Source organism: Trachypithecus francoisi, unplaced genomic scaffold (assembly GCF_009764315.1).
Source record: "Trachypithecus francoisi isolate TF-2019V2 unplaced genomic scaffold, Tfra_2.0 Lachesis_group17, whole genome shotgun sequence".
In the NCBI taxonomy this organism is placed as follows: domain Eukaryota; kingdom Metazoa; phylum Chordata; class Mammalia; order Primates; family Cercopithecidae; genus Trachypithecus; species Trachypithecus francoisi.
The window spans coordinates 37,383,417-37,401,608 of NW_022681462.1; the positions used below are offsets into that span (position 1 = coordinate 37,383,417).

The 18,192-nt window shown below is 42.0% G+C and overlaps 2 protein-coding genes across 5 annotated transcripts in view; one reads left to right on the top strand and one right to left on the bottom strand.

Annotated features, from left to right (window-relative positions):
• The window catches only part of POLR1A (RNA polymerase I subunit A), a 78,471-nt gene extending 63,916 nt beyond the window's left edge, over window positions 1–14,555 (bottom strand). For 2 of the 3 annotated variants that reach the window (XM_033175348.1, XM_033175350.1), the window contains exons 1-6: window positions 14,108–14,555; window positions 8,519–8,723; window positions 6,529–6,678; window positions 1,583–1,690; window positions 220–305; window positions 2–105 (exon numbers count right to left, since the gene is read on the bottom strand). In XM_033175348.1, the coding sequence (XP_033031239.1) occupies window positions 2–105; window positions 220–305; window positions 1,583–1,690; window positions 6,529–6,678; window positions 8,519–8,723; window positions 14,108–14,184 (730 nt within the window). In that variant the 5' untranslated portion in view covers window positions 14,185–14,555. The remainder of the gene's footprint in view (window position 1; window positions 106–219; window positions 306–1,582; window positions 1,691–6,528; window positions 6,679–8,518; window positions 8,724–14,107) is intronic. The other variant, XM_033175351.1, reaches the window with a different exon arrangement.
• A 70-nt stretch (window positions 14,556–14,625) lies between these two features.
• The window catches only part of PTCD3 (pentatricopeptide repeat domain 3), a 32,207-nt gene continuing 28,640 nt past the window's right edge, over window positions 14,626–18,192 (top strand). The window contains exons 1-3 of one of the 2 annotated variants that reach the window (XM_033175352.1): window positions 14,652–14,756; window positions 16,722–16,774; window positions 16,872–16,908. In XM_033175352.1, the coding sequence (XP_033031243.1) occupies window positions 14,653–14,756; window positions 16,722–16,774; window positions 16,872–16,908 (194 nt within the window). In that variant the 5' untranslated portion in view covers window position 14,652. Of the gene's footprint in view, window positions 14,757–16,721; window positions 16,775–16,871; window positions 16,909–18,192 lie in introns of both variants that reach the window. The other variant, XM_033175353.1, reaches the window with a different exon arrangement.

Sequence of the window (18,192 nt, forward strand, 5' to 3'; positions counted from 1 at the left end):
CCCAGGGGCTCGGAGTCCTTCTGGCCAGCTGTCCTGTGCACCATGGCTGGAAACGTGATCGTCAACTTGCTGTTGTGTTCCTTTCGGACAACAGATCGCCCAGTCCTGCGCAGGAGGACAGTTGTGATTGAGGAGATAAAAAACCCGTAAGATATTTAATAATAGCCATGAGTGACTGCCCAGAGACGTCTCACCTGGGGAAAGGGCCCTGATACTTACTTGCAGTGGGGACAGCGCTTAGCATTCATATGTGCCTTCCAGAAGACAGCAGTGAGCTTGCTCTTGCTCTCACACACGTTCTTTACCTGTTTTTTTAAAAAAAGTCAGAGAACCTTGGAGTGCCATTTTGAAGAGAATCCAATATATTTACTTTATGGTTTTCACCTTTTATTTTTAACCAGAGGAAACACCCCTACCACCACTTTCTTAAACAAAATCTTCCATAGAACCCTAATATAGTTGAGCTCTGACAATTATTCAGTGACCTCTTTAAACCTTCAGTTTCCTCAATTATAATATGGGAATAAGAATAGTAACCACCGCAGCAAGCTCTTACTAAGATAAATAACCACGAATGCAGTGGGGGCTTAAAATACAGCCAGTACTTACTAGGCCGGGCGTGGTGGCTCAAGCCTGTAATCCCAGCACTTTGGGAGGCCGAGACGGGCGGATCACAAGGTCAGGAGATCGAGACCATCCTGGCTAATACAGTGAAACCCCGTCTCTACTAAAGAATACAAAAAAACTAGCCGGGCGACAAGGCGGGCGCCTGTAGTCCCAGCTACTTGGGATGCGGAGGCAGGAGAATGGCGTAAACTCGGGAGGCGGAGCTTGCAGTGAGCTGAGATCCGGCCACCGCACTCCAGCCTGGGCGACAGAGCCAGACTCCGTCTCAAAAAAAAAAAAAAAAAAAAAAAAAATACAGCCAGTACTTACTAAATGCTAGTTACATTCACTTGTAAAAGGAAGCCCTCTGGATGCAGCTGGTCTGCCTCAGAAGGACCTCAGGGTTCTGAGGAAGGCACATCCACAGTCCAGCCATGAGTGGCTCTGCACCTGGCAGCAGATGGGAACCATTTGGGAGCTTTTGTAACTCCATTTGGACCCTATCCCAGACCAACTAAATCAGAATCTCTGGTGTGAAACCCAAGCAGGAAGTGAAGCAGATTTCAAGACTATTATCACAGGTGAATTATCTACCCATTCATTCATTTGAACAAATTAATACTTAGGCAGTGTATGGAGAGGAAAATAAGGTAGCGGTGGGTTAGAGACTAGTGATGGAGAAGGAAAAAAAGACCTGATGCCATTTTTTAAGAAGAGGCTTGCTGGATGCTATACCGAAACCAACTAATGTCACATAATCCTCTCATTGGTCCTGCAGGCAGGCATTAGAGATTAGATAGTGGACACTCGGGGACAGTTGCGCAATTCGTGAGGTTGCAGGTCTCATGAGAGACAGAGTTCAGATTCAAATCCTGGTCTACTATGGGAAGCCAGAAGTATACGCAAAGGACAACACAAAGGGAAAGTGATAAAATAATGCCAAAAACAGCATGGGAGAAAGACAGTGTTAACTCACATGTGCGCCCTGGGACCCCAGGAGGTTGTTCTGCACAATTTCAACTGTGTATTGTTCTAATTCCTCCTGAATTTCAGAAGCAGAGGGATCAGCATTTTCTTCCAGAAACTGGAAAACAAAGAGGAAAACCACATTATCACCGTAATGTACACCTCTGACGAGCAGCACAACTGGGACCAGCCTCTCCACGTGTGGAAAAGATTCATTTGAAGGGAAAAAAAGAAACCATGGCTACTGTGTTGCACTTTCAAAAGAGTGAGACAACATACAGCTGTTAAAAAAAAATCAAATGAGGTCAGGCATGGTGGCTCACACTTGTAATCCCAGCACTTTGGGAGGCAGAGGCAGGCGGATCACTAGAGCTCAGAAGTTTGAGACCAGCCCGAGCAACATGCTAAAACCCCATCTCTACCAAAAATATAAAGAGTTAGCCAGATGTGGTGGCATCTACTTGTGGTCCCAACTAGTTGGTAGGCTGATGTGGGAAGATCGCTGGGAGGGGGATGTTGCAGTGAGCCAAGATTGTACCACTGCACTCCAGCCTGGTTGACAGAGCCAGACACCATCTCAAAAAAAAAAACAACAACAACAAAAAACATCCAGTGAGAACATCCTACTTCCAATAATGGTGGGCTAGATTCCCCAGACCAAACCTAAGACTGCGAAGAACCAAGATAGGTTAAAATATTTTAAAAATCTTAACGCTCTGAAGAGCTGACAGGACAGTGAGGAATAAAAAACCAGAGCAGACTAAAGGGGAACAAAGAATCTAGCGAGATGAAAGAGCATGCAGCCACGTGCACTGATGTGGGGCTTTGGTGCTATGCTGAGGCAGGACATCACTTGGGGTACTCATGTGCCCCAGGGAATAAGCCCATGATGCTCCCCAGGAGCCCTGGCCTTGAGTGCATTTTCCAATGCAGCAATTTTGAACTTTTTATTCACAAACCCTCAAATGATGTAGGAAACAGAAATGAAAGTCTTAACCTAAGCCGGGTACAGTGGTGCCTCTGCAGTCCCAGCTACTCCAGATGCTGAGATAGGGGCTCGCTTGAGCCCAGGTGTTTGAGGTTGCAGTGCACTATGACTGTACCTGTGAATTACCACTGCACTCCAGTGCTTGCCTAAGCAACACAGTGAGATCCTGCCTTTAAAAAGAACAAATTTAAAAACCTAAAGCTTTTTTAGTATAAGGTTAGAAATCTAACAGGAAGCCATCATTCTTCACCCCCTGACACATAAACATAGGAAGCTGGAACACAAAGGGCTGTACTCTCAGGAAACTACCAGCCCTTGTACAATCACTCAGGCCATCCAGGGAGCTTTAAGCGTTGAACCTGGATAATGACAGTCCCAAGTTGGCAGTGGTGCCATGCACACAGCAGAAGCAATGAGAATCTTCTCTGGAGAAGGCAGCATCATCCTAGCCTTCAAATTATTCCTATAAATAATTTTTATTTTTACATTTATTTTTTATAATTATTAGAAAACTAAAGGTAGCATCTTGTTATGTTACCCAGGCTGCTCTTTAACTCCTGGGCTTGAGAAATCCTCCCACCTCAGCCTCCCAAAGTGCTAGGATTACAGGCATTAACCACTGTGTCCAGCCCCAACAAAGAATTTTTAAAGGACAATGACAGACAAACTGTCAAAAATAAATACACAAGGGGACAGGGAAAGGAGGGAGGGTTTTTGGGGACAGAAACAATATGCTGACATTGAACTGGACTGTAAGGGTGATGGTTACTTTGTATTGGACTGTACATACAATTAAAGCATTTTTGTGTATATTTTACAAAAAAAAAGATTAAGGTATAATAGTAAGCACCATGAATAATTTTATGCCAATAAATCTGAAACTTTAAATGAAATGAGGGAATTCCTAGAAACATGTAACTTATTGTTAGCACTGGTTTAAGAAAATCTTTTCTTTCTCTCTCTCAATCTCTCTTTTGGACAAATGTGACCATGAGTTAACTTTTTAGCTCTGTTCCCTTGGAAACATAATAAAAGTAGAAACAGGCCAGGTACGGTGGCTCACGCCTGTAATCCCAACACTTTGGGAGGCCAAGATAGGCAGATCACCTGAGGTCAGGAGTTCAAGACCAGTCTGGCCAACATGGTGAAACCCCATCTCTACTAAAAATACAAAAATTAGCTGGGCATGGTGTTGGACACCTGTAATCCCAGCTACTTGGGAGGGTGAGGCCAAGAGAACTGCTTGAACCTGGAAGGTGGAGGTTGCAGTGAGCCAAGATCATGCCATTGCACTCTAGCCTAGCCTGCTCAATAAGAGCAAGACTCCATCTCAAAAAAAAAAAAAAAAAAAAAAGACAACTCATCAGACACATTTTTGGGTCAGGCTCAAATGAAATTCATGATTCCAAGGGTCTTCTAGACTGACCCAGAGATTTTTTCCCCATCACCAAAAGCTGGAAAAACAATTACTACAAAGCAATTTGTAGATTCAGTGCAATCCCTATCAAAATACCAATGACATTCTTTGCAGAAACAGAAAAAAAAAAAAATTATAACATTTGTATGGAACCACAAAAGACCCTGAACAGCCAAAGCAATCTTGAGTAAAAAGAACAAAGCTAGAGGCATCATCACACTACCAGAATTCAAAATATACTACAAAGCTGTAGTAACCAAAACAGTAGGGTACTGGCATGAAAACAGAAACATAGGCCAATGAAAACAGAGAACCCAAAAATTAATCTACATATCTACAGCCAACTGATATTTGCAAAAAGTGCCAAGAATATACATTGGGGAAAAGGACAGTGCCTTTAATAAATGATGCTGGGAAAATTGGATATCCATATGCAGAAGAATGAAACTAGATCTCCACCCCTTCCCTCTACAAAAATCAACTCAAAATTGATCAATGACCTAAATATAAGGTCTGGAAAAATATTTTATGAATCAGACCTTGAAGCACAAGCAACAAAAGCCAAAATAAACAAATGGGATTATATCAAACTAAAAAGCTTCCGCACAGCAAAGTAGTCAGTCAATAAAAAGACAAGCTACAGAATAGGAGAAAATATTAGCAAACTATTCATCTTAGGGGCAGAGGCTTAATATCCAGAATATATAAGGAACTCAAACATCTCAACAGCAAAAAATCCCAAACAATTCAATTAAAAAATGGGCAAATCATCCCAACAAACATTTCTCAAAACACACACAAATGGCTAACAAATATATGAAAAAATGTTCGATGTCACTAGTCACTGGGAAAACACAAATCAAAACCACAATAAGGTTTCATCTCATCCCAGTTAGGATCGCTATCCCCAAAAGACAAAAAAAAAAAAAAAAAAAAAAAAATGCTGGCGAGGATATGGAGAAAAGGGAACTCTTATACACTGTTGGTGGGAATGTAAACTAGTATAGCCACTATGAGAAACATATGAGGGTTCCTCAATAAACTACAAATAGAACTACCATATGATCCAGCATCCCACTATTGGGCAATTATCCAAAAGAAAAGAAATTAGAATATCAAAGAGGTATCGGTATCCCCATGTTTACTGCAGCACTATTCATAATAGCCAAGATATGGAACCAACCTAGATGTCCAATAATAGAGGGATAAAGCAAATGTGGTATATATACACAATGGAATACTATTTGGCCATAATAAAGCATGAAATCCTGTCATTTGCAACAACATAGATGGAACTGGAGGACATCATGTGAAATAAGCCAGGAACAGAAAGTTAAACACTACATGTTCTTACTCATATGTGGAAGCCAAAAAAAAGTTGATCTCATAGAAGTAAAAGTAGAATAGAGAATACTAGAAGCTGAGAAGGATAGGGAAAAGAGGGGAACAGGAAGAGATTTGTTAAAGGAGATAAAATTACAATTAGACAAGAGGAATAAATTCCAGTGTTCTACCCCATTATTGGATGACCATAGCTAACAATAATATAGTTTCAAACAGCTAGAAGAAGAATATTGTATGTTCGCAACACAAAGAAATGATAAATGTTTGAGGTGATAGATATGCTAATTATCCTGATCTGATCACTATACACTGTCTGTATCACACCATCATTATGTACCCCATAAAATATGTATAAATATTATGTGTTAATAAAAAAAAGACCAAAAAAACCAAACACAAGAAGTAAACAAAGTAAGCATTACCAATAGGTGAACAACCTGACATCATAGGCCTCCTAAAATGATGCAATACAAAGTACCCTGTATCATGTAGGTTGTATTCTTGCCAAAAAGTGAATCTAATTACAGGAAATAATCAGACAATCTAAAATGTAAGAAATCCTATCAGACAACTGGCCTTGAGCCTCCAAAAAGGTATCATGAAAAAGAATTCTCTACATTACAGTGTTCTACTTTAAGACCAATCACGAGGTCAGGAGATCGAGACCCTCCTGGCTAACACGGTGAAACCCCGTCTCTACTAAAAATACAAAAAAAAAAAACTAGCCGGGCGCGGTGGTGGGCGCCTGTAGTCCCAGCTACTCGGAGGCTGAGGTGGGAGAATGGTGGGAACCCGGGAGGCGGAGCTTGCAGTGAGCCGAGATTGTGCCACTACACTCCAGCCTGGGCGACAGAGCGAGACTCCGTCTCAAAAAAAAAAAAAAAAAAAAAAAAGACCAATCAAAGAGATGTAACCATCAAAAGCAATGTCTTTTGATTGAATAAACCTTGACTGAATCCTCGGTCCAGAAAATCAGAAAAAGCTCATAAATGGATTAAATGGTATTTCACTATTGTTTCTATTAACATTCCTTTTATTATTCTTATAGCTTCCTGTTTTCACACTCAGCTATTGGTATCCAGTTATAAGATATAAAGATCAAACGTTCTGGTGAGTATTGGCATGGTAACTAGGACAATATACAAGCATCTCTAGTTCTCCACCCCTTTGCGTTTCCTGATTTCTGTGACCACCACTACCCACCTACCCTGTTCAGAATTCTCTCAAGCTCGTAGACTGCTTGTAGGGCCCCGACTTCCAGAACCCTTAGCTGGCAGAGTAAGAGGTGAATCACGGCCCGGGGACAAGTCAGCATGTGGCAGTTTAAACAAGAGCCCCGAAGCAGCAGGTACAGCTTCTGAAGAGGGAATAAAAACGAACAGGATATTAGAAAGAGACACAGTAGTCATGGTGATTTTCAGTATACTCACAAGTTTCTTCATTTAGTCAGTCTATTCCTTTAAAAACTCTACTTTAGCCGGGCGCGGTGGCTCAAGCCTATAATCCCAGCACTTTGGGAGGCCGAGACAGGCGGATCACGAGGTCAGGAGATCGAGACCATCCTGGCTAAGACGGTGAAACCCCGTCTCTACTAAAAAATACAAAAAACTAGCCGGGCGACGAGGCGGGCGCCTGTAGTCCCAGCTACTTGGGAGGCTGAGGCAGGAGAATGGCGTAAACCCGGGAGGCGGACCTTGCAGTGAGCTGAGATCCGGCCACTGCACTCCAGCCTGGGTGGCAGAGCGAGGCTCCGTCTCAAAAAAACAAACAAACAAAAAAAAACAAAAAAACTCTACTTCAGCCTACAGGCTTAGAAAGGTCTTTGCTATCTTGGCCGGGCGCGGTGGCTCAAGCCTGTAATCCCAGCACTTTGGGAGGCCGAGACGGGCGGATCACGAAGTCAGGAGATCGAGACCATCCTGGCTAACATGGTGAAACCCCGTCTCTACTAAAAAATACAAAAAAACTAGCCGGGCGAGGTGGCGGGCGCCTGTAGTCCCAGCTACTTGGGAGGCTGAGGCAGGAGAATGGCGTGAACCCGGGAGGCGGGGCTTGCAGTGAGCAGAGATCCGGCCACTGCACTCCAGCCTGGGTGACAGAGCGAGACTCTGTCTCAAAAAAAAAAAAAAAAAAGAAAGGTCTTTGCTATCTTAAGAACCAGATAAATATTCCCCTCTATTTTCTTTTAAGGTTTTATTTTAATCCATTTAGATTTGAAATTTACTTTGGGCGTATGACCTGAGGTAGAGAAATATCTTTATTTTATTCCAAGATTTAATTAAGACCCTTCTCGGCCAGGTGCGGTGGCTCACGCCCGTAATCCCAGCATTTTGGGAGGCCAAGGCGGGCGGATCGATCGCTTGAGGCCAGGAGTTTGAGACTAGCCTGGCCAACACGGTGAACCTGTCTCTTGTAATTTTTGTAAAAATATAAAAATTAGCTGGCATGGTGGCATGTGCCTGTAATCCCAGCTACTTGGGAGGCTGAGGCACAAGAATCACTTGAATCCAGGAGGCAGGGGTTACAGTGAGCCAAGACCGTGCCACTGCACTCCAGCCTGGGAGACAGAATGAAACTGTCTTAAAAACAAAAACAAAAAAAGACACTTCTCTTTAACATGATTAACAGACAAAAATCATGTCCATGTATACCAACATATGTGCAGCTTAAAAAAAAAAAATCCTGCAAGTGAGGTTAGCTGAAATAAAAAGCTGAAAATGTACAAGCATGACTCTACACAGAAGCTTAATTCTGATCTCACTGTTGGGCTTTCTGGGGCTTTGCTTCTCCTGCCACCACCCAAGAGCCTAGAGAGACACCTGAAAGGCTCAGGGAGGCCTTGAGAACACTGAAGCTCTCTCTATTACCAGGCAGGTGCCACTGAGATTTCTGAAGAGCACAAAGCCCCTGAAACAAAAGGTGTAGGGAATGAATCTGAACCCTCCCTGGCCCTCCACGTGAATGGAATCAGGCTGTGGCTCTACTCAACTGGAAGCAAACTGATACTCATTTATTTAGGGCCACAGGGTAAGTTGAAGTTATTGTATTTGGCTCAAAGCTTCAAAATCTCATTCTACAGAATGCTTTCATTGGAGTGTCTGGGGCTTAACGTCCTTAGACCACTCTTGTGGGAGAGAGGCAGAACTCATAAATTCCACCAGCAGCCCTGAGACCCACACAACTAAGGCAGCACTTACATCGAAGAGGAGAGGGTTATAGACCGTGAGTGGGAGCTCAATGTGGCCCAGGTGCCCGGAGCAGTTGTTGAAGTCCTGCACGCAGGTGGAGCACACCTCTTTGGAATCTGCAGGACCCAAAGCTAAATCGTATAGGCCATTTGCCGATGGGTTCCCCAGGCTGTCCAGGTACCGAGGGTTCGTAATGGATTTAACACTTAATTTCCTAAGGGGATAAAAAAGACCAAGAGGAAAGCTAAGGTTACCAACCTCTCTGGTATTTCCTTTCCAGCACAAAACTATAGTTAAGTGATGATTTAATGCCTGCTTGATAGCTCTGGAAGGCACAATCTCTGTCTGCCTTGCTCACCAGTGCACCCCAATACTAAGTGCAGAGTTGGTACCCAACAGTTAATAAATACATATGTGCTAAATGAATGAGTGGTAACATCTTAAAAACAGATTTAGAACAAAACTTGCACTAAGTATATTGGTAAACTGTTTATAAAAACAAGTTAAGCATCTACTATACACTGCCTGCTTCACAGGCAGCATTATTCTGTCTTTTTTTTTTTTTTAAACAAGGTCTCACTCTTGTTGCCCAGGCTGGAGTGCACTGGTGCAACCTTGACTCACTGCAGCCTCGAACTCCTGGGCTCCAGTGATCCTCCCACCTCAGCCTCCCGAGTAGCTGGGACCACAGACATGTGCCACTATGCCCAACTAATTTTTCGATTAATATTTTTTTGTAGAGACAGGATTTCGCCATGTTACCTAGGCTGGTCTTGAATTCCTGAGCTCTACAGATCCACCTGCCTCAGCCTCCCAAAGTGCTGGGATTACAGCAGTGAGACACCATGCCTAGTCGCATTATTTAGTTTGATCTTAATCCTCTGAAATGGTCATCACTACATGTACTTTTCAGGGGATGAAACCAAGGCTCAGGGAATTTAGGTGATTGAATCCAGGTGACACAAACAGAATGTGGGGGAGGCAGGATATGGAATAGACTTAACTCCAAAGCCTACTCAGTTCAATGAAGGGAATGTGATGCAACAATCCCTGTATGCAGAAATAGTAAATTTGACAACATTAAACACATATAGTCAAACCTTAAAAAAGGTTTCATCACATTTTATGTTTGGTTTGAAAGGTGCTCCCATAGGACACAACTATGTTTAGTACGCTAACTTTGCTTTTACCACTTTCTCCTTTCTGATTTAGAAAATAAAGACAAGGAAACTATCCCAATCTCACAGGCTAGAGGAAATCTGAAGGTTGAAAGGAGAGTCCCCTAATGATGTAAACACTCCCTTTAATAAAGCACAAAAATAGTGTCAAGTTTTCATGAGTGGTGACATGTTCTGAGTGTAAAACGATGTTAGTCTATCAGGAATTAAGCTGCTCAGATCTAGAAGATTCTATGTTGCATGGCCAGTGTCACTGTAAGGGTCAAGGCGACATGGTGGCAGATCTGTTGTGGCTGTTGTCTATACGGTCACCTTGCTGCCAGTAAGCTAATTTCATGAGAAACTTGATCTAACTCAAAAGTTGTGTGTGTGGTCTCTTCCCACAAACCTGGAGTCCACCTGCAACCTTGAACTGGGTAACATTGAACAAATTACTTACCTTTTGTTCTTTAATCTTAACTTTTGAAACTGTAATTATATATTCATTATCTTAACTGTTTCAATTAGTACAGTTCACTGGTATTAAGTACATTTGCATTGTGCTACCATTACCACTCTCCATCTGCAGAACCCTTTTTCATCTTGTAAAACTGAAACTCTGTACCCATTATATAATAATTCTTCATCTCCTCTGCTACCATCATTTTACTTTGTTTTGATTAATCTGACTGCTCTAAGTACCTTATATTAAGTGGAATCACACCGTACTTGTCCTTTTGTGACTGGTTTATTTCACCTAGCACAATGCCCTCAAGGTTCATCTATGTTATAGGATGTGTGAGAACTTTTTCCCTTTTTTTATGGCTGAACAATATCCCATTGCATGTATATACCACATTTTGTCTATCAACCCATCCATTGATAAGACACTAGGGTAGTATCCACTTTTTCACTATTGTGAATAACGCTGCTATGAACATACGTATACAAATATCTCTTTGAGACCCTACTTTCAATTCTTTGGCTATGTAGCCAGAGGTAGAATTGCTGGATCACATGGCAATTTTGTCTTTAATATTTTGAGAATCCACCCTACTGTTTTCCATAGTGGTTGCACCATTTTACATTCCCACTAATGGTGTACGAAAAGGTTCCACTTTCTCCACACCCTTGTCAACACACACTACTTTGTTTTTTTGATAGTAGCACCCTACTGGATCGGGAGGAGCTTTTTATTTGCATTTCCCTAATAATTGGTGATGTTCAACATCTTTTCACATGCTCACTGGCCATCTGTATGTTTTCTTTGGAAAAATGTCTATTTAAGTCCTTTGTCCATTTTAAAATTGAATTTGTTGTTGTTGTTGAGTAGTAGGAGTTCCTTTTATGTTCTAGATAACAATCTCTCATCAGATACACAATTTACAAGTATTTTCTCCCATTCCATGGGTTGCCCTTTCACTCTGTTGACTGTGTCCTTTGATAACTACCTAATTTTTTCTCACCTGAAGTCTGGGCATCGCAGCAGCTCTATGAGGATGATTAGAAGATAACATATAGAAAATACAGTGTCTAGAACAAAGTTCCTCTCTCTTTGTTGGGTAGAGGAGAAAGTCCCTCCCACCACTACAGGAGTGGGATGAAGAGTAGGGGCAACCAGCAAGGATTCCACCGGAGAGAGCAGAGTTTGAGATCAATAGACTTAGGTTTGAAGAAGACCTTTGCCACTTCCTAGAGAGACATTTTGTTCTCTGGGCCTGAATTTTTTACTGGAGGTGACACCACAAATGGGTGTTGTTAAGAACTGAGAATGGGTGTTGTTAACGACTGAAAGTGCCAAGCACTGAGCAGCTAGCTCCTCCATCCATCTATTCATACACTCAACAAATACCCACTGAGTGCTCACTATGTGCCAGATAGCATAAAGTGCCAAGGACACAGACAAAAACCGCTATGCTTAAGGGCCTTACATTCTATTGGAGGAAGAGGAACAGACACAAAATAAATGTATAGTCTGTTAGATGGCAGGAAATGCTATGATGAAAAATAATACAGGCAAAGGGAAGAGCGGAGTAGTTAAGTGGTCCTAGAAGCCCACTAAGGAGGTACTTGGGCAAAGGCTAAATGAGTTGAGGGAGCAGGCCATACAGTCACCTGGGCAGAAGGTTTTAAAGGAGGAAGAAGCAGGGAGTGCAACGGTCCTGAGGTGGATGTGTGCCCGTGGTGCTCTGGATGTAACAAGGAGGTCAGGGTAGCCGGAAGAGGTGAGATCAGAGAGGTAATAGGAGACTGAAATGGCCCCTCCAGGCCATTTTTAACTCAACCCTAAACCAGTTTGGAAACTCCACAATTATCTTTTTAAAAATTCAGGAAACTTAAAACACTTTTGCTTTTGGATGAAATCGTATCCACTTATGGCGGTGATGATATAACTGGAATTTCTGGGCTAGCACACTGTTACCAATGACACCAGAGCTCAGGAGTTTATTCATCCATTTATTCAGACTTGAGGATAAAAGACAAGAGTGGCATACATAAAAAGCTCAAGAGTAGTGGAGGAAGACAAATATACGTAAGCACAAAAAGTGACTAAAGCACCATAACAGACAACTGTACCATGTGCAAAATGACCTCAGAAAATGAGGGAGGTGAACAGAGCTTTCAGGTGTGTGTGTTGGGAAAGGGACAGAGGGAAGTACCTCCTTTTGGCTAAAAGGACACTGCAGGCAGAGGGAATAGCTTTAAAAAAGACCCAGATGTTGAAATATGAATGGCAGTTTCTGGAATATGCAAGTAGTTTAATAGGGCTGGAGAAGGGATGATGTTATAGCTAAAATCAGCATTGGACTGATCATGGGAGACTTTGCAGGCTATGCTAAGAAAATATCCTTTATCTGAGGGAAATGGAGAACCTTTGGAGGGTTTTAAGGGTGACAGTAGCATGACCACATTTGCACTTTGCAATAATAATTTTGACAGCAGTGTGGAGTATGCACTTGAGAGGTGTAAGGGGAAGGTGGAAGGAAAAGACAATTCAAATATGAGATAAGGGCCAGAGGGAACACAGTAGCAATTGGGAGAAAAAGGAGAGTAAAGAACAAATAGACATGTAGGTGACACAAAGTAAGAGCCCAATAAATAAGTTAGATGTCAAGAGAGATCTAGAATTATTTTCCAGTTTCTAGTGACCGTCTTGCACTAGGTACACCATTTTGGAGGGGTAAGTTACCCCTCCCTTTGAAGAGGGGTGCATGTTGAGGTTTTTTTTGTTTTTTTTTGTTTTTTGTTTTTGTTTTTTGAGACAGTCTTGCTCTGTTGCCAGGCTGGAGTGCAGTGGCGCAATCTCGGCTCACTGCAACCTCCACCTCCTGGGTTCAAGCGATTCTCCTGCCTCAGCCTCCCAAGTAGCTGGGACTACAAGTGCCCGCCACAGCGCCCAGCTAATTTTTGTATTTTTAGTCGAGACGAGGGTTCACCATGTTGGCCAGGATGGTCTCGCTCTCCCGATCTCGTGATCCGCCGGCCTCAGCCTCCCAAAATGCTGGGATTACAGGCGTGAGCCACCGCGCCCGGCCATGTTGAGCTTTTGATATGCATTTAAGATCGCTGTGTGAAATTTAAGTAAAGATGTCCAGACAGCTGAACAAATGGGTCTGAAAATCAGGGAAAGAAATTTGCGTTGGGGATTTAAATTTGAGACTATAAATCATGAAAGCGGTGAGATTGTCAAGGGGCAATATTTACCATGAGGAAAACAACATTACCAGAACAGAATCTTGAAGAACATCAACATTTAAGGAGTAAAACGAAGTACAGACCTTGCTCACCAATGTGTCATTAACGCCTAGCTTGGTACCTGGAAACAACTGGATGCTTAATAAATGTTTGTGGGGTTATAAGACTGATAGAGGAAGACAGGGAGGTAGAAATATTTGTCATAAAAATAGGAGAACTTGAAGACAAATAAGGTTCTGGAAGAAAGGAAAGTTTCAAGAGAGTGCATTGGAGAATGTCAAATGCTACCGTGATCAAAATGAAGACTAAACAGATTTCCCTTGATTTAACAACCAGACAGAGAATATAACGGAGTCCTAGCAAAGATAAGTTAACTTGAAGGACAAACATTTTATAAACAAGAGGAAACTTAGTACGTGCCTAATTAACCATGTCAGGTGCATTATGGTTAATTCTACAAACGCTTGTTAACGAGGAGACTGGTAGACGCTAACGCTGCAGACCAGGACCCTCCCCACTCTTACACTCCCCCACCCCCAGCGCAAACTCTTTCCGCCAGCCCCACCGGACTCTAGGCAGTCCACGCCGGCCCAGGAACGTTCCTAGAACTACGGCTCCCAGCAGGACAAGCGCCAGACAAGGCTGGACTCAAAGGATTGACTGGGCGCAAGGGCTTCTGGGAATGGTAGTTTAGGGCGCAGATCTCAAGAGCCAGGCTGGGCACGCTACCCCACCAACTCCTTACTTGAGCTCTTCAGCCGAATACATCCCGAAGGAAATGCCCTGCAGCCGCCGCCAGGGCATGTTCTTGGAGATCAACATCCTCCAGATCCGTTTTGAATTCCAACACCCAGAGAGACGGTCCACTCACCACCTGACTATTCTTAATTCAGCCTCAAGCTCGGAGTCACCACGTGATTCAAAGTGCGCTTGCGCGCGGAAGAGGTCGCAGGAACGACATTTAAGTGGATGAGATCACTTCTACATGGGGAGGGAACAAATAGTTGTACGACTCTCTGCTCGCTCATTTATTTTGAAAACAATCAAAGATATATAAGATATCAAAATAATCATTTAAGAAAATTCCTCCGAGGCAAATGAGGTGTATAGAGCTTTTAGCTTCCGTGACAAAGTCTTTCAAACCATGAGCTTGCAACCTCCCATTTTATGTTTGCTTTCGTCTTCCGCTTCAGCCAATAGCGGAGCTGTTCCCTGCTCCCCGCCCACTTCGCCCCTTCTTCCTGAAGGTCGAGGCGGGCTTTCCCAACATGCTCTACAGAGAAGTCAAAGATGGCGGCTGTAGCTGCTGTTCGCTGGCTGGGCCTCCGCAGCAGGCTTGGCCAGCCGCTGACAGGTCGGCGGGCGGGTCTCTGTGAACAGGCACGCAGCTGCAGGTAAGAGACGCTTAGGGGTATCCGCGAAGAAGACTGCAGAGTCACCAAGTCCCAGCTTGCTGTGGGCGTAGGCACGATGAAGTAAAGTGGTTTGCTCATGCGCGCCCTTGGGGCCGCGTGCCCTTAAGGCCAGGTACGCGGAGGTGGCCCTTTGAAATAGGGGCCGCAACGCATTTATTCATTAGAGAAATACTTATTGATTGCTTGCAGTGTTCTGTAGTTACCACCGGCAAAGCTGGGTCCCTGCCCTCATGAAGCTTACGTTCCAGTGAGTGTGGCTATTAGCAAAACTACCCCAAGTTAAAAATTATCCGCCTTTACTTATTTTAACCCAGTCAGGAGGAGCGCGGAGAAAGTACAAGAGCTTCCCACATAAAAGGCAATCTCTGGTCGCCACGGTGGGGTCTTTGGCTAAAGAAGTTATCAGGTTTTCATGAAAGCAGAAAAGTCTAAAAGATCTGACCATGCCCTTTTGATCTGTGATTAGTTATAACTTGGAACCTGTATGACCTATTTATGTAATATTTTTTTCACTCAGTGCACACAGTGGCATTGTGGGAACATGAGAGGCAGTAATTTGTAGTGAAAATTTGCTAAAAGCCTAATTTTAGATTTAGTATTTGCCATTCACTTAATTGGATGATAGTAGACAGATTTCCTCCTCTGCAGACTGGAGTTGGTAATAACCATCCGAAAAGTTTGTGAGGTATAAGTGAGATATGTAATTTACAATTTTTTTTTTATATGTACTCTCCCTTAGTTCCCCTCAAGAAAGAAAAACCACTCCATCTGATATTGCAGAAGCCTTTGTGCTGCCATTCAATGTCAGTCCTTCTTTTCCTGGTAGCCATCGTTAGCATTTTTCTACTCATTTTCTTTGCTTGAAGCAGAATCTCTCCCTCAGCATCCGTTCTCAAAATAACCGTGATCTCTGTTTTAAGGTCATGAGAAACAAATAGCGTGACTTGAAAGAGTTGATCTCTTTCTGAAATGTCCTTAGCTTAGAGGGGCATTCTTGTTTTAAAATGATACCTGAAACCAGATACTACTGGAGGAAGTATCTTTCTATGCAATCACATCTTGACAACTTTCTGAATGTTACCGGTGCCATTTAGTAAGGGGAAACACAAGACAATATTAACGGTGCACATTATCTGTATGATGTGTTGACTGTATTTTCAGTGTGATCAGAACACCTAAAAACTCAGTCATGGGCCAATGATTCTATATTTTGGTTTAAAAAGGATTTCATATTGAACCTCTGAAAATAGAAAGTATCAGCAATTCCAAGTCTGAATCAGGCTTTATGTATTTGGTACGTTCTTGATTGTTGAAGGAAGTGGAATGAAAAAGCCATGGGTGATCTTCCCTATGTTGTAATTGCTTTAAGTGAGGTAGTCCTTTCTGATCAGGGCAGTAACCATATAGAAGCAAGAGCTCACTAAATTGTTCTTTTTAATGTCATAGTGTTTTGGTTCCTGAAGTTGAAATTCTTGCATTTCAAACCAGATTGTTCAAGGGCCATTAAAAACTTCCCTCCCCCCTCTACCATTTATGTAATGAGATTGCTTGCTTCCAAAAATATTGACTAGCTGGGCATGGTGGCATATGCCTGTAGTCCTAGTTACTCAGGAGGCTGAAGCAGGAGGGTCGCTTGAGCCCAGGAGTTTAAGGGTTCAGTGAGCTATAATTGCACCACTGCACTAAAGGCTGGGCAATGGACCAAGACCCTGTCTCTAAAAAAAAAAAAAAAAACAGTTTTGACAGTCTTGTCTATATCTTATATCCATTCGTTAATGATATCGAACATGCTGTACTACAGACTGTCTTCTCAGCATTCATTGACATGAGTATCCACTTTAATCCGTGATAGTTGGAGAATTTGGGCTCAAAGTACACACAGGTGGAGGTGAGCTGGGTACTTCATTAAGGACTATTAGCTTTAAGGCTTTTATTTTTTTGCAGATTTTATTCTGGTAGTGCAACCCTCTCAAAGGTTGAAGGAACTGATATAACAGGTATATTTTAAAATATGTTGAATTCTATTTTTATATCAACACGTTGGATTCCATTGTAGTACTAGAAAACTGATTCATGTTTTATTTTTTACATTAGGGATTGAAGAAGTAGTAATTCCAAAAAAGAAAACTTGGTAAGTATTCTATCAGTGTTCATTCAGCAAATGGTTGAGTGCTTACTATGAGAGAAACATAAGGGTTAAGTAAGGAGACAGCGATGGGAAGAGCAGTAGGAGAGCATTCTTGAAGAGAGAGTAGCTGAGTGGGGAGAAGCTAGGAGTTTAAAGGACAAAAAATAGAAAGGTGGAGAATAGTGAGTGAATGAGCAATGAGATTTACTTAAAAGAACAATTGAAAGATATTTTGAATTAGTGTGGGTTAGTATTTATGTGGTTAATAATACATGGTTATACATGAACATCATCATTATAATTTTTTTAAAGGAAGTTCTCTCACATGGTTGGAAGAGCAGACAAAATTACTGTCTTTATTATCTCTAATGAGGTAAAATAAAGTAAATGGTGTGGACAGCAAAATTTAGCTTTTTTATTCAGTGGATGTATCCTTGAACAAATTGCCTCATCTCATTTATTCAACATTTGTTGAATATGTAGGAAGTAAAACTTCACAAAAGTGCTTGTTACAATGTAGTACTATTGAACGCATTTAATGGCCCCTTGAAAAGCTAGGTCTTAAAATTATGTGACCTAAAGACTCGGATTCATTAAAAAGCCTTTTTAAAAAACTTTATTAATCTGAATTGTGTGATTATTTTAGGGAGCCAGGGAGCCCAGTTATGTCAATGCATAGGTAACTGGGATCATAAAAGAAGTGCAAATTAAAACTTACCAGATTGGCAGAGAGGGAATTTGGAGAAATACGTTTGTTCGTGGGACAGTAAATTGGAACAGCTCTTTGGCAGGAAATTTGGCAGAATCAGAATTGGAAATGTGCATACCGTACTGGTTAGCCACTTTGGAGGAACATTTGCATATATACATGGACAAGACTGTTTATTACTTGGGAATCGTAACAGGTTGAAACAGCCTGAATGCCCATTGGAAAGTGAATGGATAATTTTAAAAGGTTATCATATAATAACTTTTTACATTGAAAGGAATTAGTTAGCTCTATATTTAATAACATGGATAATGCAGTCGAACTTACGTAGACACATGCAGAATGACAGTGTGTATACGTTTTTTACGGAGATGTATGTGTAAAAATACTTTAAAAGTTCTGGAAATACAAATACCAAATTCATCGTGTAGAGGGGTCACAAGATGACAGCAGACACTTTAGGTTAACCTGTAATGTTCTAGTTTATTTTTTTAAGATAATATATGATAACTTTTTAAAGTAACCCTTTTAAGAAAGCGAATTATTGAGTAATCTGCCATCATTTTGTCACTGCCATT